Consider the following 21,890-nt stretch of genomic DNA (forward strand, 5'->3'; position numbering starts at 1 on the left):
CAAGAAGTTTTACTGCTGCCATGTCCTCCGAGGAGTATTCATGCAAGGATATTCTTATAAACTAATGCTTGTACTCCTTTTGTATAACCAAATTGAAAAGCACACTGGACATTTGAAAGAGAAACACATAAATTGAAAGAGAAACATTTAATCAACATAAATACTCAAATTATCGAATATAAAACAACATCATTACGGTTACAATGAAATTTCATATTTTAACAATGGTAGATAATCTTCAGTAACTTCACTGAAGATAGCCGTCCAAGTAAATACTAAAATGCCTAATCATTCCGTCCAAGTAAATAATAAAAATGCTTAATCATTACGACCAAGTAAATACTAAAATGCTTAATCATTCTACTTGTTGAATCTGAAAAGTCATTCTATTTGATGAATCATTCTATCTATAGATACCAGTAAAATCCACTCGAAACACAAAACTGGTATCTACTGGCCCATTGCCAATAAATTCTTTCTATAAGAGCAGTGTAACAGTAGGACAGTTGTGTTAGTGGTTTGAGTGGAAATATTGCTCATCATATCCAAAGCTGCCAATCTTGGTAAGTTTTCTAGTCTAGTGGATGAAATTGCATTAAAAACAACCATTTACACGGACATTATGTGGATTAATTTGGTAATAACTGTACTATTTGTATTTGGTGAAGTTAATTACCTTGTTTTACAAAACATTCATAATTCGTTAAAAAACAATTGTTTTATAGCAACGCTCTAATAAAAGAGTACAGTATGTAGAATTTTTATAGCATATAAGTAAATTGGCATAGTGTACCTGTTTGTAAACCTCATTGGTGTATGGAAATTGATTGAAAACAATTACTATTATACTTTAACTTTTTTAGTTCATGATCCTTGAAAACTTAAAATAAGCCATTTATGCACTACGCTTATGGTAATCGGCAGATGACGCCATACATGCGCAAACGCAAACGCTTGATATTCTATTAACCTTGAATGCAATTTACAATCCTCTCCTAACAATCTAGATTCGGCTACTAGCTCTCCCATATGTGTTAGCGTTTTGGTTATATGCAAGTTCTTAGCACATAGCATAAATCACTTTGTTGGTATTTGTTAGAATAATATTCGACACACAAGATTACATTAAAAACTCGGTGAGTTTACTAAACATAAATTACTTACTCAAGTACATATGGTATTATTCTATAAATATTATATTGGTTTTAGTTTTAATTTGTACATATTCAATGATAAAACAAAAATAGATTTTTTTACTTACAAACTTCTTGACTTTGAACATTATATTCTATTTATGTGCACTTTATTGTTATTTAAAATATTGTGATATACAACTTTATTTTACAGACCTAAATAACAATAAATTGTTACTTCACTAATAAACTAAGTGAAACAGTTCTTATACATGACACGTTATATTAGTGAAAAAATCCCTCAGTAACTTTTTTAATGTAGGTACCGTAAACTATGAATGTTTTCACAAGTGTATTATTTATCAAATAAAATAATCCTTTATTCACTTAACATATTGTTGAATCGAGTCAAATATACAAATACAGATTTACAAAATTTTTGTATCAAATCCAAGCACAATACAAAAATCATTTCATCGATGAAGGTTTGAAAATCATTTTGTTAAAGAAAATGTATTTTTGTCAATACTGTTCAGTTGTATTGTAAAGTTTCATTGTTGAATTGGTGGGTTTTAGTTTGTTGTTGTTGATGTATTGTTGTTCATATGTTTTTTTCTGATCAGTGTTCTCACAGATCTGTTCTGAGTTTTGAAACATTTATTTTAGATTAAACTTGTCAGTGAAAATCTAAGTCAGCTTACTTGAATAACGGTCTCATTTGGTTGGATTTGAGTTTGCCGATGTAATGTTTTTATCTAGTTCAGGTTAAAGTTAACTGTGAGCTCTATACTATTCGGCACAAAAGGTTTAGAGGATGGGTAATAGTTTTAAAATAATTTGGTTAAAACAATTAAAAAGTTTGGGAAATAACAAAAGAAAAAATATAGCTAACATTGATGCGCTGAACAAAAAAAAATCATACTTTGCTTGAAACATTAAAAATAGTTTTCAAATGGAATTTCATGAGTTGAAAATAACATTGAGTTAACTTACAACTAACAAACCTTTCTGCTCTTTCAGATATTCATGGCTTTCTTAACAAATTCAATTTGGGTAGATGTCGCCTTAGCGATTTTCACTCTCATAATTGCTATAATACTGTACTTCAATGAAAAGTACAAATATTGGAAAAACAGAGGAGTACCCTATGTCAAGCCTTTGCTGGTTTTCGGAAGCTTCAAAGACAACTTACTCGGAAAAGAAAATATTTTTGAGGTTCACAACAGAATGTATGATGAACTAAAAGGAGAACGATTCGGTGGATTTTATGAGTTCAACATGCCCAATCTAATGATCAGAGACCCAGATTTGATATACAAAATGCTGGTGAAAGATTTTGCCCATTTTCATGACCGAGCGATGTTTCCGACTGATACGAAGAACGACCCTTTGACCAACACGATCACAACACTAACTGGACAGGAATGGCGGACATTGAGGCATAAACTCACTCCGACTTTCACCTCGGGAAAACTCAAAGGGATGATCGAGCAGATCCACAACAGCGGAGAGAACCTCTTGAGCAAGTTGAACACGCTAGCGAGCAACAAGCAAGACGTCGAAGCCAGGGATATTCTGAGCGAGTTCACCATCGACGTCATAGCCAGCTGTGCTTTCGGACTACAATTCAAATTGGACAGTCAGGAAGGACAAAAGTTTAAGGAAATGATCTTCAAGGCTTTTCCAGCAACTAGATTTGCTTCTCTTGTCATGTTAGTGAGGTTGCTATATACCAGGTTTGCCTCCTTTTTAGGAATCACAACGTTTTCTAAAGAAGTGACAGAATATTTTATGAATCTCAGCAATGAAACCGTGAGATTCAGGAAAGAGCAAGGAGTCAAACGGAACGATTTCCTTCAGCTGTTGATGAACTTGAAAGATAACGAGGAAAATAAAAATGTCTCAAATTCTCTAGATGATGATGTAGAAGAGGATGATGTTGTTAACCAGCTGAAATTCTCATCAGTGTACAGCAAAGACCTGCAAAACCAAAAAGGTAATTAGTTATTGCTGAGTTATAACCTTATTAAAAATTAGCAGCTTTACCAAGCCTCCTTTTCAATACAAAGCTGTGGCAAGACAAAAGTGGCAACACCGCTGTCGTATACACAATGATTACGTTAACAAGTTTGTTGTTACTGTTATTACCAAGACAATAGGCATGCCGGTGCAACGTTACCAATGTCGCAGTCGCAGTCTTGTTTTAAAGTAGGTTATGGCTTTACTATAGTCTATGAACCCAGATAGGTTTTAATGACAGCTTGTATCACCATTGAACACACTTTGCTTTAATCAGTAGCATCATTATGGTATGAAAAATTTACACATTAAACATGTAATGTGAACAGAATATTCTATTTGATTTTTTTCAACCATTCTACTTTGCTGGCTTAGATGGTTTATTTTCATTCATAAAAAGTAATTTTTAATCAAACAATGTAATACATCAAATGATTTGAAAACTATTGATGGTTGGTTATAAATTGCTCATGAGGTCTAGGCAGGCTCTGTTGTTTGAAACATGGTGTAAAAAATGTTAAATATTTACACATATACGTCTCTAACCCATCATAGCTCATCAGCAGCGTGAATAAATGTTCAATTAGCATATTGTTCAATGCTTGTCAAATTCACACGGACACTGTAACGAATCGTACTCATTTTACAGACACCTTGCTCTAGAAAATTTGATAAAATTTTTACTTACGGCATGAAATGTGTAGCCTAACACTACTTGCAATATTAAAATTCTGTATCTAGGTAGACACACTATTTCTATTCAAATTTAACAATTATTCTTCTTGAATAGTGATGACAGAAGGATGCTTAGCAGCCACTTCATTCCTCTTTCTGGTGGCCGGCACTGAGGTTTCATCAGCCATGGTGTATGTTATGTACGCTCTCGCAATGAACCCAAAAATACAGGAAAAACTGCAGCAAGAAATAGATGAGGTCCTGGCTAAGCACAAAACTTTAAGCCATCAAGCGCTTAAGGAAATGGTTTACCTGGACAAAGTGTTATGTGGTAAGTAACCATCATTTTAAGGGTTATTTGCAAGAGATTGTACTGAACACTAATTGTCTTGTAAGGAAGTTTCCTCCAGAACACATTCAATAATGGTAAGGGTTCACTAAGGGAAATACTTAAAACACTTCCTTTTATTATTCACTCTTCACTTAAGCCATTAACCATTCTATATACAATTTGTTTTCCACTAAACCTCCCAGTAGTTATCGTGAGGGTAAAAATCACTTCTTTACCGTCTTAACCTATGAATGTTTGAAAATAGCTTGGAGAACTATTTAGTTTCAAATCCTAATCTTTGGGAGATTTTTTTTTTTTTTTTTAAGGGAGAGGAGGTAAAAATGCTTTTACGCACACAGGTAGCCAGCCTGTAGTGTGAGACTCCTGAGCTTGTCAGACTACTCACTAAAAAACCCCCTCTACTCTGTTGAACACAGACCTGGGATTGTTTGTCACATTACTTCAGGTCAGGTCAACGTGTGACCTAAGCCCTCAGGGCTCGCGCCGTTTCTGGCATTCAATTTCTTTATGACCTAGACTGCATCTCGGTCAAGCTCTAGCTTCTTTGTGCGGAGAATATCCTGGACGAAATGTGACATACAGGTCCAATTGTCCTCACCCTCCGTCATCATCGGAATGACCGTGTCCACCAACAACTGCCCTACATGTTGTTCAGCCTCCAGGCGGGAACCTTCCCAACGCTGGCAGCGGAAGAAGGTGTGCTCCGCGTCGTCGGGAGTGCCTGGGCAGTAGATGCAATCGGGTGACACGGCTTTGCCCTTCCTGAACAGGTACGACCGAAAAAACCCGTGACCTGTCAGAAACTGGGTAAGGTAATAGTCCACCTCACCATACCGTCGGTCAACCCATGGTTGGACTTGCTGAATCAGTCTCCTGGTCCAGCGTCCCCGCGACTCCTGTTCCCAGCTCTCCTGCCAGAGCTGGTAGGTGCGGTTGCGCTCCTCCATTTTTGCATGGTCCTCTCCACGCCGCTGATAAATCGCTTTCCTCTCCGCCGCCAAAAGTTTGACGGGGATTACTCCAGCAACCACCAAGATGGCAGGTTCAGACACTGTTCGGTAGGCGGATGCTACCCTGAGTGCTGCCTGACGCTGCACTCTGGCAAGCCGCATCCTATACACCTCCTTATTGAGCGCGTCTGCCCACACCTCCGCACCAATAATGTGGATAATCTTTGGGAGATGACTGCTGTTGAATTGACAAAGATAGTGTGTCCACTACTGTGTCTCAGGTTGCTGCAATCCATCCTTAGGGAAAATACTCTTCAGTTGAACTGCAGTTTATCCCAAAGAGTTAAGGGGAGTCCAAGTCAAAATGTTTTAATTTTTTTCAATTTTTACTTTTTACGCTCTTTTTATAGCACAGAATTTCTTCTTTAAAATGGTATACTTACATTTTTAGCGAATTTCCCTATAGGGAAGTAGCTATTACCACCGTAGGTCTTATGGTAAGACTTAGGCCCGGGACCGATTTACTTTTTCATTTTGATGTCCCCAGAGGCCAAAAACACCATTCGTTCAAATTTTGATATATGTATATATATATATATATATATAGATTTATATATATGTGTGTCCGTGAACACGATAATTTGAGTAATTTTTATCCGATTTTGATGAAATTTGGTTTGAAGGTGTAAAGCGGGATAAACTTGAATGAGTTTGCGATCCAGCATGATCGGACCATGGGAACAGGGTTTTATGGGGGGTTTTATGGGGTAAAAATTGGCCAAAACTTAAATGTCATTTTTTTCCAGGACTGGTAATACATACAGCTGTGAAATTTTTACCATAGAGTCTTAGGCTGTGGATTCCTAGACGCGTAATAGATGTGCAGCGGTTTAGATGCGCTGCGGCTTTTATCTAGGTCCCAAAACGCAGCAGAGTGGATTCCTAGACTGCGTACAATACACATGGTTGGTGCGCAACTTGAATTCACAGGTGAGATTAATAGTGGCTACTATGATGTTAAACAATTATTTAGATAATGACATAGATACTTTGGTATTAAAAGCTTCGAAGAAACGTAAGCAGTGAAAAGTATATGATTAGGAACTGTATGTGGCCCTCACGGATGTTTTAACCGTAGTATTAAAGCAAACATGTCAATTTAAAATGTAAACAAATAAATCTTAATTTACCCTCTCCAACTTTGCTTTTACTGTTTTTAAATTTACCTATTCGGGATAAACCAAATAGACGAAAATACATTTTACGAGTATATACTATAAAAATGTTTAACAGTATGAACAACGTACTTCCATAATATGTCATTACAAGAGACAAATTCAATAAATTTTTTGTTGTTGCTGGAGAATTTTGCCTTCTGGACAACATTTACTTCCAAATTCATTGCACAAGACATGTCTAAAACGCAGCGTAACTCAGATTCGACTGCTCTCATAGCAGTCGGTCAAAAACGCAGCTATTGGTGTGCGCGTATTAGATGCGCGCGCATTAGATACGCAGCCTTGGAAACCGTTTACACGAAACTCCATAAGACGAGTGTGCTGCGTCTTAGATGCGCACACGCAGCGCATCTATTACGCGTCTAGGAAACCACAGCCTTTGTGACTTATTCTAAACACAGACATAAGGATTTCATTATATCTCTATATGGAAGCCTGTAAAAAAAGTTATTCATGAAACAAATATTTTTAAAATCTATAAATAACCATAAAATAATTATTTTTTATTTTAAATTAAAATCTTGTGTCTGTGACTAGTTTATTAGTTAATATAAAAGTATACCAAGTTTCACTATCCTACCTGTTCTCTAACTCCTGAGAAAAGTGACATTAAGCTAACATTAGATAAGACCTCAAACTCCCCAAGCTCACAAAGATAGATGTAAGTGTATGTTTTGTAATTTTACTCAGGATGTCATGATGAATTAGTTGTGTTAACAATAGCTTTTGATGCAGCACAAGTTTTACTGCATAAATTATTAATTTTTACTCAATTTTCCTGAAATGTATGCATTTACGTAAAAGTATAATCTCAAATGTCAATTTTAAATTTGAATGAGGTTGAAAATACCAAGTTACTCTACAAGTAAGCCTAACTGCTGCTCAAAAACTTTTATTTTTGTTATTGTTCCAAAAGTCATGTTACAGAAGGTATTCTTTAGTGCATGTTTCAACAGGAGTCATGTGTCATTCCAGTAACTGGCCCACAAGTTCAAGTGTTACTTACAACCTGTCCTTACAATTTAAATTTTCATGTTGCAGAGTCAATGCGTATGTATCCAATCAACTCCTTTATTAACCGTATTTGCACCATCCCCTACCAAGTCCCGGACTCTGACGTTGTAATAGAGAAGGGCACCCGGATCAATATCCCGGTCTGGGCTATCCACCATGACCCCAAGTACTACCCGGACCCTGAGGTCTTCGATCCGGAGCGATTCCCGGAGCCCAACTACAAACCAACTCCGACCTACTTGCCGTTCGGAGATGGTCCAAGAATATGCATTGGTGAGTTACCTAACTTAATAATTTTTCATACGGTAAATAGCAAATTTTTAGTCAAGTTTTGGGTTTAGGTTTTCTGGTTTGGTCAGGTTCGATTAGAAATCTCCAGACCAAACTCAACAGCTAAGCTGCTTTAAAAATGTAACTTAAAATTTCATAAATCAGGTCGGTGTTTTTAATTAACTTTGAGTAAAATCATAGTGTTAAAGAGATTTTAAATCTCTTATTTTCCCTTACTGTGAAAATTTTGAATCTTTAATAAAATATTATTATTATTGATCTACTTAAGTACAAAATATTACTTTTAATTCAAAATTGGCGCCAATACTTAGTTTTAATACTAATCATCATTTGTTAAGTTCATTTTCAATTTTAATTGTGTATGATAGATTAACCAAAATGTAAACAAAATAATAATAACCCAGGGGTGCCCACAAGGGGGGGCTGTGACGCAGACTGCGTCATTGAAATTCTTGGGGGGGGTTGCAAAAAATCAAATGGGGGGGGTGCCTAAGGTAATAGCAACAGTGTTCAACGTGACTACAATCAAAAATATATTACGAAGTCACCAGGTAGAAAGTCGATTAATTAATGACAATAGTTATATTATTGAATTCAATTAGTTAAAATAGGATAGTTTAGGATTCGTGTAGGAAGTTATTATTCAAGATTAGCAAGACGTGAGATCGTAGGGCCGGCGCGCACTATCCCGACCACGACCACGACCACGACTCCGACTGGTCGGATACGACCAGTTTTATAATAGGAATAAATGGAACAGTGCGCACTGGTCGACTGGTCGGACCCCGGTCGGGCCCTGGTCGCACGACCAAAATTTTCCAGTTTGGTCGGGCCCGACCCGCTGGTCGTTGCAGCCAAAAATAGCACACAATGTAATGGGACGACGCGCACTACCCCCGAATTGCCTCCGACCCGACCAGTACACCACTCAACTCCCAGTATTCCTAGACTAATCAAACGGTGAGCACTAGTTTTTTGCGCCGGTCTGTGAAGTGACTCATTTGGTAAAATGTCGAAGGATTTTGACACTTCATATTGACGTAGCTCTTCATAAAATGTCCTTTCAGACCTAACAGTTAACATTGGATATACCCAGTATAGTGTCTTCTTCCGCTTAACGTACTTACAATACAAATGCACCATAACAACTACTTCTTCAACAATCATCTTGACACTGAAGTTTGTAAAACATTCGTTGCCTTGGTCGGGTCGTGGTCGGGTCGTGCTCTGGTCGCATGGTGAATGACAACCACTGGTCGGGCGTTTGGTCGTGGTCGTGGTCGTGGTCGGGATAGTGCGCGCCCGGCCTAAGAGGGAGCGCACGGAATGGCTCAACTGCTGTGATAGATAAAGATAACGCGTGGTACAGACACGTCCAGCTACACCGCGACTTAGCACAGAACGCTTTTTGATATGGTCGTTAAAATACAATCAAGTAGCATATGCTACAATACTTTACACTATTGTGTAGATACTCGATTGCCTGAGTTAATAGGGAGGGTGTAATCAAAAATACGGTTAATCGAATATAGTATAATACCCCCGCCGCAGCAAACCTGCAGACTAAGCGAATTTCCATTTGACTGATTGGATTTACACTGAAATGTCTACTTAAAAATATAACATTTATTCCCGATTTAAATAGAATTAGTTTAACAAGCACTTAGGTTTGCTGCATCAGGGAGGGTAAAACTGTTTTTTTTTTGTAAAATGTTAATAGTTAGTAAGAAATAAAAACATTTTCCAAATTTGATCAAAATATGTTCATAAACAAGCAAACTACAACAGTTTACTCATTCTCCATAAGAATAACATGGGAATTTTAAATTTACAACTTTTTGGAATTTTCTCCGTAACCATTAGGCGCATAATAACGCTTCAATATACTAAATTATTTGTTTTTTGAAGCTCTACAAAATGGTTTGGAAATATATTGCTAAATTTTATGTTTTTTGGGTCAAAAATGGGAAAAACCTATTTTTACCCCATAAAACCCCCCGTAAACACCCGTTCCCATGGTCCGATCATGCTGGATCGCGAACTCGTTCGAATAAACGTAGGTTTACACGTTTGTACCAAATTTCATCAAAATCGGATCATTTTTGCTCGAGTTATCGTGCTGACGGACACATATATATATATATATATATATATATATATATATATATAAATATATATATATATATAAATATATATATATATATATATATGTGTGAATTTGAACGGATGGTGGTTTTGGCCTCTAGGGACCTCAAAACGAAAAAAAAATCGGTCCCGCGTCCAGGTCTTACCATGAGTACTACGGTAATAGCTTATTCCCTATATGGGAAATTCGCTAAAAACAGACGACAAACCCATTAAAACGCTGTAAACAGCCATTAACGTCACGATTTGCATTTTTATAAACGAAATTCAATATTGCACAATCATTATTATTGTGCAATAATGATATTTCAAATTATATATCTTGGTTCAGTTGTACAAACGGCAACGTTTAAAATTATAGCTCACTCAAACTCAACTAATAACTAGCCAAACACTGCACTGCTACTGCTATAAATAACGTAAAATATTAAACATTAGAAAGCGTTATAAGCTACTGCTCATGATAGACAGATGGGCTACCGGTAGGTGTTGTATCACAACATAGGAATTAATAGATAAGTAATAAAAAAGTGTAAAATTATATTTAGAGATAATAAAAACACTCTTAAAAAAGGATGTAACGAGAACAATCTTGTTTTTATTTTTCTTTGTTCTTCTGTTCTTTATTAGGTTTCTCTTCAATTCATACACAAATTCAACAAGTCGCCATATTTATGCCTATCATTGCCCAATCACAGCCTTACTTAAGTTACCATGGTTACTAATCACTCCACTCAATCACAGTTTACTAAGCATTATATCGTCATCATTCCCCAGCTGTTGTATCTGAAATCTGTTGTAACATAGCGCAACGCAGACAGAAGTTTAAAACGGAGCAGACGATTGTTGGCACAAGCGTTGTTTCCATTTCATTTTCATCAAAGGAGCTGTGATGTTTCCAAAAGGATGGAGAGGGGGTCGTTATATCAAGACGCTGACAATTCGATAAGCAGAGGTTAAGCACGCTATATAGATATTCTGGCAATAAAAAATTCCTTAAATTGAGGTGACTTTTAAAGCTCTAATTTTATATAGAAAGATGAGTTTTCCAGTCCTACAACACTGATTCACGGACTTTTCCTGGTGATCAAAATTCAAGTACAACTTGATACACACAGAATCTCCGGTTCCGGACCTGGATGATGGCTAGTTATTTAATTTAATGTTACATATTAGTACCCGTGATAAATCAAACCCGATATGTAAGCCAAAGCCACATGGTTATTAATCTCACTTGTTTTTGGATTTGCTTACAAACGTGATCGGAAATGGTTACAAACGTGATCGAAAATAGTTAGGGCCTACACAGTATTCGTAAACAACATTTATGTAAGCATATCGGTGACAGCTAGAAAAATTAATCTTTATCAAAACAGCTGTTCGTAATTTCATATGACGTGTTCTCTTATCAGGTTATTAGTATTTCATAAATGACGTATGTAGTAAACATGGAGAAAAAAAACTTGAAAAATCACACAAAATTGGGGTTTTGATCGTCCGTTATTTTATTTCCAAAATAGTGAGGCCATATTTTAATGGCTAAGGACACTCTCGCCAATCCTGTGAATACAATTAAACCATTACAATCATAATCGGTACTCTAGTTTTCTTTAGAGTAGGCTACGTAAAATGCCTTCTGGGCTGAGACAGACAGACATAAATTGGGATAAGACATGTTTCAACTTCTTCAATGTATAAAACGTTAAAATAACCCAAAATATGTATAATTCTGAGCAATCTACAGACAAAACTATAACTTTATTTATATAGATTAACTAGGTTTGAATTTTCAATATCTAAAAAAAAAGTATAAAACTTCTTTTAGTTTTACAAATAATGCTGGGTGGGGGAATAATGTTTCTCATTTGTTGTGTACCTACCTCATTTATGGTGGGGGGGGGCTGTTGCTTAATTGGGGGGGGGTGCGTCATGAGTCTAGGGGGGGATGGGCACCCCTGAATAACCGCTGTTTTAACACGCTGCAAATAAATTGTGGTCTAGGAGAACTAATTTAGTACAGTAGACTCCCTCTTATCCGGACACCTTTTAACCGGACATCAGTTTAACCGGACTACACTCGGCAGAAATGACATCTCTTTAACCGGACAATTTTTATCAACACATCGGTTTAACCAGAGTAGATCGGCAGGAAGTGGGCGGTACTTAAACGACTGTTTTCGTGGGAAAGATTTGAGACCAGTTATTATGTGTCTCAATATAATGCTCTCATAAATTTAAGTCAAACACTGTATACAGTATGCATTTAAACGGTCCGTTTTAACGAGTTTTTGGGGACATCCGTTTAACCGGAAAACCCATTATCTGGACTGGCGTTGGTCCCGAGGAGTCCGGATAAGGGGGAGTCTACTGTACACTTAAGTACAAATTGGAAATAGAGTATTCATTAGTCCTTTAGATAGAGAGGTTAAACCTCTTCAAAAACCCAAACAGATCAGGGGAATGTTCTTTAGATGATTCTGAAATGTGAACACAACGAATAATAACTTTTTATTCATTCACTCAAGTTCAAATACTGTACATTTTTTAACATGTAGTGGATGATCAATTTTTTCAAATAGTAGCCTAGTTCATAAATCAACTTGTTTTAAAACTGATTAATTTATTGGAGATTAAAGGTTCTCTTAAATAAAATATTTAGCAGGGTAGCAGAAGGGTATACATTAAATAATAAATTAAACCACATAATCCTTAAGTGACATCATAAACTGATAATTGATAAACTAGGTTTTAGTCTTAATATGTTTATTACTGTTTAAAAAACTTATGAATTTATAATTTTATTTCCTTTATACTAGATATTAATTTTAATCCATACAGAGAATTTCTTATAGGTTCAATTAGCGAGAAGTTTGTATTAAAGGAGGATTTAGTTCATTTTTGAATTTTGAGGAAGGTAAAATTTAATTAAATACTGGTACTATTTATATTTATATAGGTACTTGCATACAAAAATGCAATCCAATATTTCACTACAAACATGGTTTTCTATTTTTCAGCAATGAGATTTGCCATTTTGGAAATGAAAGTCTGCATTTCAAGAATTATGTCGCAGTACACAGTCTCTCTCAGTAAGAAGATGAAACTTCCAATTCAGTTTGAGCCAAAAGGCATTGTCCCAAGGGTAAAAGGAGGCCTGTGGATTACCGTGGAAAAAAGAAAGTGAACATTTAAGCTCCAAGTTACTTTTAGTTTATTTACTGTTTTACACACAATTTGAATTTGTTTAACCATCATTATAATTATTATTTGTCAGTATTTAAATAGTGGTGATATTTTCTAACAACCAATCTAGTGTCATTGGAATAAAGCTGTAAAAATCATGATTCCTCAACAGTGTTTAAATATTTTTTGTCAAAATAAAATAATGTCTACTAGCACACTGACTGAAAATAATTAAATGAAGATGTTAAAAATGTAAGTGTTAACATGTTGAACAACCCTTTTACCAATGACTTCTTGATTCTGAAGTAGACATCACATAAGACCATTTTGTAGACAATTTTATACCATAGATAAAACATAATATTTACTCAGTAAACCATTAACATTATCATTTGAGATGGGGATGACTAAGATCAGATCAGCTGTCCCATCAGTCATGAAGATCAGGGACAGCTAGGTGCACTTTTGAACCATCAAGCTATATACAGACTTTACCGGTACTCAGGAACCTTTTGATTGTCAGGCGAGCACTGTAACCACTCAGCTAACACGCCAGTAAAAGGAGATGCGCAGGTACAAAATAAAACGGAATAATCAACTACAGGTTATTGAACAAGTACAAACAAAATTTATTTAGTTTACGACCCCACTAATACTGACTTTTGATTACCAAAAGTTAGCTTGTGCCATGTTTTCCTTATTTTGGTACATTCTATATATACAGTACATGATACACAGCTAAGCTTAAATGTATTAGTGAATAATTGTGGTAACACTGGGAGCAGAGCAGCGAGTTGGCCTGTAACTGAAGTATCTTTCACCAGTGTGAGGACAGGTAGCGAGTGTCCCACCTGGGTAAGTGCAAGCAAGGTCATGTTGGTATACCTTATCAATATTTTCCGGACCTCTCTTCCATGGCCCTCACCACAGGTAAAATCCAGCCTTGGTCATGACGACTCCGTTTGAACTTGGCCAACCTGTCTGACAAAGCTTTTTCAGTTATGTATTATAAGAAAAGGCTATTAGCCATGTCTTACCGGTATACATAACTGAACAAGCCTATGTAAAAGGTTGATATGTGGGACTGAACGAGTTTGGAGTACAAAATGTTTTCTTTGACAGTGCATCAGTTTGAGACTGTACATTCAAATCTTCCATATCTCAACAAACCCTTTCCAGTTTATTATTTTTATTTTTAGGGATGGGTGGGAAAATGCCTTTTACACGGGTGGCCAGCAGCCTGTAGTGTGAGACTCACACGGGTCTTTACCTACCTACCAATAACCTCCTCTATTCTTCAGGCTTGAGCCTGAAGAACAGTTCATCAGAACTAGGCCGAGGCTGTCTATGCCCAAAGGGGTCACTCCATTCCTTGTCTAGCTGTTAGTTTCTTACACGCATAGACTGCAATCTAGGTCGTTCTTTTTTACTTGGAGGTGTTCCAAACAAAGTGCAAACAGTAATCCCAGTTGTCCTTACCCTCAATCGAAATCACAAACTTCAACCGACAACACCCCAAGATGTTCAGTGGCTTCCGGACGAAGCATAGCAACGTGGATGGTTACCTATCTTACAGGTATTTATGAACATAACTCAACCAAAACTACGGAATATAACAGAATGCAGACTTGGAGATTAGCATTAGAACTAGTATAGATATTGAGTTTTCCAGATTTGCTTGTGCATAAATTAATCAATTAATTAGTAACTGATATCCGGCTGGACAACAGGAAGGTCTCAAAGGCATATCATATCCCCCAGCCAAAAACAGCTTTGTAGATAGAGGGCTCAAAGTCAAATCCTACAATTAATTGCTACATATGGGCTAAAGCCCCCCCATTGGACCCTGGAAAAAACAAGCATATATTTTGTCATTAAAAAGTTAAGTTTTTATTTGACAAGGTCCTAAGAACACCCACTGTTGCTGAGTGTGTGGTGTGTCCAACAACAATTCATGCTTCATTAGATTTTTTATAAGAAAAAGCATAACAAGCTCATAATGGCATATTTAATTTTAATTTTTAAACTGAAATATAACCTTCGTCAGCCAGCTCCTGTATTAATTGTTACCAATGTTACGGCCGCTTCAGCATCACTGTGCCATCATCAGACTCAGTTCAGCCAAAAGGCACAAACACATTTTCACAATTCACATTAAACACACACATAGTCAAAACAAGGTTTTAAAAAACAGGCCTGTTGGTTGAGGAACGTACATTTCTGCACTGGAGCAAGTAGTTGAAGTTGACTAGTGAGTGACTGGAGTATCCTTGCATTGTCGTGTCGGCTGCGGTGTTATCAGCTGTGCTTTTGCCCCCTTGGTCTTGGTTCTCTCCACTGATAAAACTATTGAAGATGAAGTGTGATTTGAGTTTTAATTTTATCGTTTAAAATAAGTTCACTACTGTATTGTCATTTTTTATTTGGGCTTTGTAGATCTCAAATTCTCCCAGGGTATCTAATTTGTTGCCTTTTGAAATGATCCCGCATAAACCCCGACCTGCCTTCCCCACCTAAATAAGATCATTCATTCATTGTCAAAAAGCCGCAGCAAAGGCCTTTTTCACTCGTGTTACACATTATATTTTTCCTACAGTCACTATAAAGCATATAAATAATTAGTCTTTCAAACACTATACAACACGTTGCTCTCGTGTGCAGCAAAGTGCCACTTTCACCACTAGTTAAGCCCCCCATACACGGGCGAGCATGTTCGCGAGCATGCTCGTGACGGTGTTGGCGACGAACATGCTCGCCCGTGTGTGGGATGCGTCGCGGCGAGCATGTTGGGCTCGGCGCTTGGCTCGTCAGACCTGGCGAGCCCGAACACGAACATGCTCGTGAACATGCTCGCACGTCTGTGGGGACGACCAATATGTTCGAGAGCATGTTCGTCGCTGCAACTTGGGTAGAGATAGGCTAAATAATTCCATCGATGTAGCCACTTCTATGATTCAAGTTACACTCGTGGACTCATTACAAGTAACCGTTCCGATTCCAAACGATTACTTCGTTACCGCCATTACAAAGTAGCCGCAATAGACAGATTGCACTTGTAATCATCATGGTGTTGATAGGTACTCTGATGTATTCCAGTTACAGTGATAGATTTAGAATCAATGTTTACAGAAGCTTAATAGATATTTATTTGTGTTTGTAACGCAATAAATACAAATTTAAATGAGTTTCCAAAATAGAGGGTTCATGTATATTAATACACAAATGTGTACAATCAATTCTGTAGTAATTTGTCACAATTAAATAATTCTAAGAAAGGCTAGAATAAGCAAAACCACGAGAAATGTTATTGCACAACTATGGAATTTTAACCAACATTATTTTCAAACCATGACGGATGAATTTAATCCGATAACTTAAGGCCTGGCACAAACGGTCGATTTTTAGATCGGCCGATTACAAAATCGGCTAAAAATAAATCGCCCCTGATTTATGTCTAAGAAATAATGCGTATGTTGCAAAAAAAAACTAAATGCTGTAATTGCAACAAAAAAGCAGGAGTAGGCTTAATAGGCCTACACACAACTTGACTGTCACAGAGCACAACAGAAGCAAGAATAGGCCTAGGAACCGCTACCGAGCGACGAGCATGCTCGCGAACATGTTCGTCCGTCTGTTGCCAACGCCGAGCATGTTCGCGAACATGTTCGCCAACATGCTCGCCCGTGTATGGGGGGCTTTACACAAATAAATATTCTTCTTATTCTTCTTCTTCTTGTCATCTAAACAAATCACAGCCGTTGGTAATCGGTTATAAAGCCTAATGCCCATAACAATGTGTCCGGACCTAGTTTTTTCTAAACGAACTTGTGGTACATTTATTTTTCTACAGTTTCTAGTGTTAAAACTATGTCATTTTTACAATCATAATAAATTGTCCCTATTTTTGTGGGTAAACAATAAAAGTTGGAAAATATACAAATTTACTGTTGTCATGACACCAAACTCTCTAAATAGCGGTTTGCAGTGTGCTAATCTATCAGCCTTCATAACTATTCTAATAACCTTTTTTTGTAATAACAATACTTCATGAATTTTTACTTGAACTACCATAGAACATCAGACCATAGAACATAGACTATAATAAGCTTATGACAGCAAGCTCAAAACAGCAGTATTTAAATATTTTAATAAACGTAGGTAGTTATAATCATTATTTTATCGTTTTATTTATTTAAAATAGTTTTGAAATACGGCTGCTAGTTTGAATGTTAAGAAAAACTATTGAAAAACCCCATCCCTAATATTAAACAAACATAGCTACCATTAGACTGACTTTCCGCTTCAGATGGTCCAGATAAAGGTACTTTTACCACATATTTAAATGTTACCATAGATAAAAGGAGTATAGACACTTGTTGTCTACTTTTTTAATCTATGATGTTACATACAATCCTACTAAAAAGTATTGTTGTTGGTAGTACTGACTTCCTCTAAGTGAGCAGCTGTTCTATTGAAAAACAACACAACAGTGTCAACAGTGACAGTAACAGAAGTGTCACTAGAGCGTAGCAGACAGAAAGCAGAACGAAAGTAAAGTTCTATCAGTGTTTTGTTTAGGTTGTTTGTGATTAGGCGTTGTTTTTATGGCACAGTGTGTACAATTTGTAATCACCAAGAATGTCCTAAGAATTTTAGTTCCTTCAAGATAAATATTCTTCGTCCAAACCAATGAAAATTCATAAAGTGTTTAATATTTTGGATAGGCCTAGTTTTGTTCATGAATAAATTCAAAAAACAAATCAATCGTCAGGCTAAGCCTAAACTAGGAATAGTCTTTCAAATTGGGACTGTTAATACTGTTATAGCCTACTAGGCCTAAAGTGTTTTCGTTTTGACTCTGATGATGCAGAGTAAATTATTTGGTGGCTTTAAATTCTTACTTCTTGTCCACAAAATGAGACTGAAAGACATTGTAATTGGTATTGGTTCATTTATTTTAGGTTGTATTATAACATTAAACTTTTTAAGTCTAGGCCTTAATGACAAACCAAATGTGATATCATCAGATCTTGAAATATCTGTGAAGAATGCAAAAAATATAAAACTATTTAGTGCCATAAACTACTTTCTTATAATTGTGATTGTTAGCGCAGCAGACAATTTTGTTCAAAGAGCTGCAATTAGAAATTCTTGGGGGATGTGGAGTAAGGATTACACAGATGTCCAATATTTCTTTATCATAGGCAGTTCTGGGCTGCCAAGTGATAAGATATCAAAGCTGCAAAAAGAACAAATTAAGTATAATGACTTATTTCTCTTGTCGATATCTGATAACTACAAGACGTTAACTAAAAAAGTCTTGCAGGCATTTGTCTGGTTTGAATCTGAATTCAACTATAAATATATTTTAAAGTGTGATGATGACTCATTTGTTCTAATTCCAAAAGTAGTAGATGAACTGAAAAATAAGTTAATTAAATATGAAGACTTATACTGGGGATATTTTGATGGAAGAGCTCATGTGAAACAAGTTGGCAAATGGAAAGAAAAGAATTGGTTCCTTTGTGATCGTTACTTGCCATATGCATTAGGAGGAGGATATGTATTATCCAGATCACTTGTTCACTATATTAAAGAAAATGAAAGACTCTTAGGGTAAGTAAAGAACTATTAGGCTTATTGATTTTTAATTATCGGACACTTAAGTTACAGGATTTTGAGGACGTCAGATTAATATGTTAATGAAAACTATAGCTCATTGTTGTGGCGTGCCCCTGAACTGGTAACGTAAGACAAATAGCCTACAGTGATTTATTTATAGGCCTACCTTTAACTTACTTTCATCCCAGTTCAAAAATAAGTTGCACCTACAACCATGGTTTTGATGTTAGTTGCTGTGATCACGTAGGTAGCAAGTCGAGAAATATTAAATAAAATATCACATTGTTGTTGTCATAGTTGGTTGCTTGGACATTGTCACAATCCCGGAAAAAGATTAAATTTCGGTATTCAATAGGCCTATTCAAAATATGGTCGCAACACAAGAAAACAATACTGTAATGATGTTTCCGTGACTGTGAGAGACGTTGAAGATATCTACATGTCCCCAAGAGAGGTTTTGTTTTTGGCTATGCTCACGACTTTTGCCTTCAATAATAATAATTCTTATTAGCCTACTGTGGTATTAAGTTAGAAAAATTCATTTTGTAAGCTATTTAGATAGGCCTATTTGGTACAGTACCATGTATGTTCAAACTTAAATTATTGCTCTCAACTGTACTAAATTCAATCCAATAATGGAATAAACTTGGTCTTTGAGTTATGACATAGTTTTTTTTCTTTTGTAAATCCTTAGGCTATTTACTGATACATTATGAGTAGAATCTCATAGCGAATCCCTAACTTTCTAAAAGCACCCTCTCTTTAGTAGCCTACCTACAAACTGCAATAACATAACTAACTTACTCTGAAAGTTAACGAGATGTTATTTTCCAGGCAATACTTGAGTGAAGACGTATCAGTAGGTGTTTGGTTGTCTCCCCTGAACATCACAAGAAAACACGACGTGAGATTTGACACGGAATATCTCTCACGTGGCTGCAATAACAGCTACTTAGTGACTCACAAACAGACACCAGAGAATATGAAGGAGTTGTATTCCAACATAGTCAACACGGGAAAACTGTGTGAGAATGAAAAGAAGACAAGAAAATTCTACGATTACAACTGGAAAGTGTTGCCCTCAAAGTGTTGTGTTCCGGAAGAGCTAAAAGACCAAACGAAGAGTTAAAAACTGAGTACCTCGTCAAAAAAGTATTTGAATCTGAGAACTTAATGGTGTAAAATGCTTTAAAACCCATGAAATATTGTGGGAAAAACTACCATGTGATTGAAGGATCGAAACCAAACCTAATCTATCAATGGTGGAGTTATTCTTGTAAATAATTACCTTAGGTACCGTACCTCCTTGGCCTCTGAAACCTAAGGTTTTTGGCCTTGCCAACAATGCCTCCCCACTGCTCTCTATCTTCAGCTGTCTCGGGGGTGGTTCCCAATACGCCCCCCCCCCCCCCCCAACTACCCAGCAATCCCACTCCCTCAGAACCTGGCTCTTCCATCAAAGCCTCAGCCTGCCAAGTGGTCTCCTGCCTTCTGGGTTATACTGGTCTACAGTTTTAGCTATAGACATTTTCTTGTCTCCATACATGTCCAGTGTAAATAATGTAGTGAGTTTTAAAAGTCTTTAGAGTAAGTAGCCTACCTCCTGCCATTGCAACATATACGGTTGTTGAAAGTTAGCCTACTTAAGTCTTGAAATTAATCCTAGAATATATCAACTAAACTTCGTCGACACTAGCAATAAGTGTCACCAACAAATTTACAATTGGATAAGAAGACTACTTGTGTTGGTTAGTCTATGATAGCTAGATGGGAAAGCTTTTTCTATCAATCTATCACTATAGTTCGGCCGCTTAGAAAGCGACCTCCTCTAGCATTGGTTTAGCATTAGCGCGCAGGTCGCTTTCTAAGCGGCCGAACTATAACAGTCCAATGTGGAATGTTAGAAAACTTTGCTGGTATTCACAATATCTTACGGGTGTTCATATTTTATATGGGATAATCTTAAATTCTGATTTCTTATGGTTAATATAAGGCTACCTAGTACTAGGGAGTTCCCAATTTTATTTTTTGTATTTTTGTTTTGATGGTGATTGGTGACAAAGGGCTGGCAAAACCCAAAATTACATTAGCCTGTAATGCAATACCTACTAAATTTGAAGGTACAAAAGGCAAATAATAATTTTTCCGCTACACTACTGTGAACATTACATGTTACATTACCTTACATTACATCACATTACATTACCTGAAAATTCATCATTACATTGTTTACTACGGAAAAAGAATGTTTTCATGCAAAAGTAATGTTAACTTTGGATTTTGCCGACGTAACAAACAAAGATTTGTTATTAATTAGTCATCTGTTTCAATTTTCAACAACAAAACTTAATATTAACTTTAAATTGAAGGCATGACCTATAATATGCTATGAGTTTTGAAATGTCCCTAACTATAATAAAGAAGTATCCAATTTCTGTTTAATTGAGAAAATTAGTCTTTGTAGTTTACCAGTAGCGAAAAGTAACGTTCAAAACACTCTTGACTATTTGAACTGCTCAAGAAATCTCGCACTTCAAACATGGTCTTAAATATGTACTCACTTTCTATTCTCGTTAAGAAATATACCATTTTTAATTCCACATGAGCTTCTAAAAACTATTTTTCCATCTTCAGGTAGTGTTTAAAACTAATACAATAAGTCAATAATTACTTGTCAAAATTGTTTAATATCATATTTTTTTGGTTTTGCGTTATTAAAAATGCTGTTAATAGAAATCAAGTTTTTTCCAAGTTTAGCGATGTCCTAATTTAAATGTTAAAGGCTACAATAATTAGTAATTAATTGAAATAAAAGTACCAAAAATATTAGAAGCCTGACATAATTAATGGAGACAGCTCTCTTTTTTTAAAGAGTATTTCATCAATGAAAAGAATCTCTTTCTCTATACTGAATTTGACTGTAGTTGTGTATTGTGGATTGTATAGTTGTAAAAATGATGTAATTGTAAATAAGTAGAAATGAACATTTTTATATGAAACATAGATTAAGACTCCTGGTGTCGTAATTTACCACAAGTTTCAGAGATTGGTTTGTCTCCTGCAGCTATGTTACTAGTCTCTTTTCTAATTTATTGAGAAAATACAAATAAATGAAAATACAATACATATAAAACATGTCACTGATTTGGTTGTTAATCATCTCCTGCTCCTCAGACATCTACCTTTGTTGTTAGGCTACTACTCTATCCACAAAACTTACTTTGTAACCAAAATACTCCGCTTGGAGTCAGTTAAAAATTTCAAAATC

The 21,890-nt window shown here is 36.1% G+C and overlaps 2 protein-coding genes across 3 annotated transcripts; both read left to right on the forward strand.

Annotated features, from left to right (window-relative positions):
• The first annotated feature begins 438 nt into the window (after positions 1-438).
• LOC128991687 (probable cytochrome P450 6a14) lies at positions 439-13,169 on the forward strand. 2 transcript variants are annotated; one of them, XM_054414785.1, is made up of 5 exons: positions 439-563; positions 2,154-3,129; positions 3,943-4,158; positions 7,409-7,654; positions 12,835-13,169. In XM_054414785.1, exons 2-5 carry the CDS (start codon positions 2,160-2,162, stop codon positions 12,999-13,001), a joined length of 1,599 nt encoding a protein of 532 aa, XP_054270760.1. In that variant the 5' UTR covers positions 439-563; positions 2,154-2,159; the 3' UTR covers positions 13,002-13,169. The 2 variants fall into 2 exon arrangements, with proteins under 2 accessions (XP_054270760.1, XP_054270761.1); XM_054414786.1 differs by lacking the exon at positions 439-563 and adding an exon at positions 1,003-1,136.
• Positions 13,170-17,534: 4,365 nt separating this feature from the next.
• LOC128993435 (beta-1,3-galactosyltransferase 6-like) lies at positions 17,535-21,750 on the forward strand. The gene is made up of 2 exons (XM_054417332.1): positions 17,535-18,616; positions 19,457-21,750. The coding sequence occupies exons 1-2, from the start codon at positions 17,862-17,864 to the stop codon at positions 19,749-19,751; spliced, it is 1,050 nt and encodes a 349-aa protein (XP_054273307.1). The 5' UTR covers positions 17,535-17,861; the 3' UTR covers positions 19,752-21,750.
• Positions 21,751-21,890: the final 140 nt, after the last annotated feature.

This window comes from Macrosteles quadrilineatus, unplaced genomic scaffold, assembly GCF_028750875.1.
Source record: "Macrosteles quadrilineatus isolate MER2022 unplaced genomic scaffold, UCM_ALF_1.0 Scaffold_4__1_contigs__length_99947679, whole genome shotgun sequence".
NCBI classification, from domain to species: Eukaryota; Metazoa; Arthropoda; class Insecta; order Hemiptera; family Cicadellidae; genus Macrosteles; species Macrosteles quadrilineatus.